Here is a 1,748-nt window from a genome sequence, read left to right as displayed (position 1 = left end):
ATATAAGCAGCACCGACTAAATTTAAAATGAAAAAAAGAATTGTATACTTGTAATTATTTTACAGAAAGATATTTTTTTTTCACTTTAAATTAAATAAATGTGTTTTGGTTTTTTTTTTTCGAACTGTGGTTGGTTACACGTTAGCTCTTTCCTGCTTTGGCGCTCGGACCGTAATTGGACAGCGTAGACTTAGTGATCTGCTTTAGGGCTAAAGCTAACACATGCAGGTTGTGCTTGTCCGCAGCAGAGGTAAACAGAAACAGGAAAGTTGGCTTCTTTATTAGTATAACACGCAGTAGCCGACCAGAAAAGTCATTGATTGCTAGCGCTGTGAACTTTGTTAGCCCGTAAAAAAAATCCATAAATTAGCCGCACCATTGTTTAAGCCGCACGGTTCAAAGCGTATGGAAAAAAGTAGTTGGCTTATAGACCGTAAATTACGGTAATATTTTCTTTTTTTTTTTTTGTCTCACAATTTTGTTCAAAGTCTTTGTTCTTTTAAATGTTTGTTGACGGCTAGACAAACTTTCTCTGTTTCTCTGATTATTCATCTCATGTTGAATTGTCCGTCTCTGTCTGTTTTTGTCTCCTTTTGTTCATTTAGAATCTTTTATCACTTCTCTATATCAGCGACTCTGTCGTACAAACAAAGAGCGACAGAGTTGTACAAATAAACAATCAAAGAGAATTGTAAAATACTCATAAATCCTCTACCGTAGCAAACGTAGTTGTGGTCTCACGACCGACGTTTTGCCGTTACTTTTATCACCTTGACATCCACCGAAGCATCTAAACTCATCCTCCGTTCGCCCTTTGATTTCCAGGCACTTTAGCGAGTTCCTGCGGAGCCATCACTTTTGTAAATATCAGATTGAAGTGTTGACGAGTGGCTCGGTGTTTCTGGCTGACATTTTGTTCTCTGAGTCAGCTCTCTTCTACTTCTCTGAGGTAAGTGGGCTCAGTGAGTTCTCAGCAGATTATTTATTACACTCTCTAACTATCCAAACACATTAAATCATATTTAATCTGTCCAGGATTTCTCTACTATATCTTTACTCTTTTCGACTACTTACTGTGTAACCTCTGTCGGACCTCACGTGGCGTTCTTTGTGAGAGCAGATTTTGGGGTTTAGTTTCAGATCATTTTTAAACTGCAATCAGGATTCTGCATTCATATTTTTCGAAGATATCGACGCACAGGAGCCATAAAGAACCTCTTCACAACCCTGAAATTAAAACAGACATTTCTGTCAATTTATAATCATTACAAGGATTGAAAACAAAATGAAAAAAAAAAACAAAACACACTAATCCCCCTGATATGCTGTGCTGTCAATCTCGTTCCCTGCAGTACATGGAAAAGGAGGAGGCCATGAATATACTGCAGTTCTGGTTGGCAGCAGACAACTTTCAGAACCAGTTAGCATCGAAAAGAGGCCAGTATGATGGGCAGGAGGCTCAGAACGACGCCATGATCCTTTACGACAAGTATGTAATTTTGAAAATGTTCTTTTTAAAGCATTACTTATTTATAAAGCATAAAATATAAATAAAAATACTTTAAACAATACCATTTCATTCAAACCTGTTTCTCCAGGTTTATTGTTCAGTATTTGTGCAAATATGTATATTTCTGTATTATTTGTTTTTTCTTTTCTCCATTAGAACTATTGTGGCTATAATTCAGCGTGTCTGTGTGTTGTAGTTGCTGTTCATATCAAAGAAATCGAAATCAAGCATCAGTCGT

The 1,748-nt window shown here is 36.8% G+C and overlaps 1 protein-coding gene across 1 annotated transcript in view; it reads left to right on the top strand.

The window, feature by feature from the left end:
* Positions 1-1,748, top strand: part of akap10 (A kinase (PRKA) anchor protein 10) — a 13,036-nt gene that overhangs the window by 6,390 nt on the left and 4,898 nt on the right. Inside the window, exons 4-5 of the mRNA XM_025065834.1 lie at positions 777-949; positions 1,353-1,489. Coding sequence (XP_024921602.1) covers positions 777-949; positions 1,353-1,489 — 310 coding nt within the window. The remainder of the gene's footprint in view (positions 1-776; positions 950-1,352; positions 1,490-1,748) is intronic.

Source organism: Cynoglossus semilaevis, chromosome 19 (genome assembly GCF_000523025.1).
Source record: "Cynoglossus semilaevis isolate Cse_v1.0 chromosome 19, Cse_v1.0, whole genome shotgun sequence".
Classification (NCBI taxonomy): Eukaryota; Metazoa; Chordata; class Actinopteri; order Pleuronectiformes; family Cynoglossidae; genus Cynoglossus; species Cynoglossus semilaevis.
This window is presented reverse-complemented; position numbering and strand designations above follow the sequence as displayed.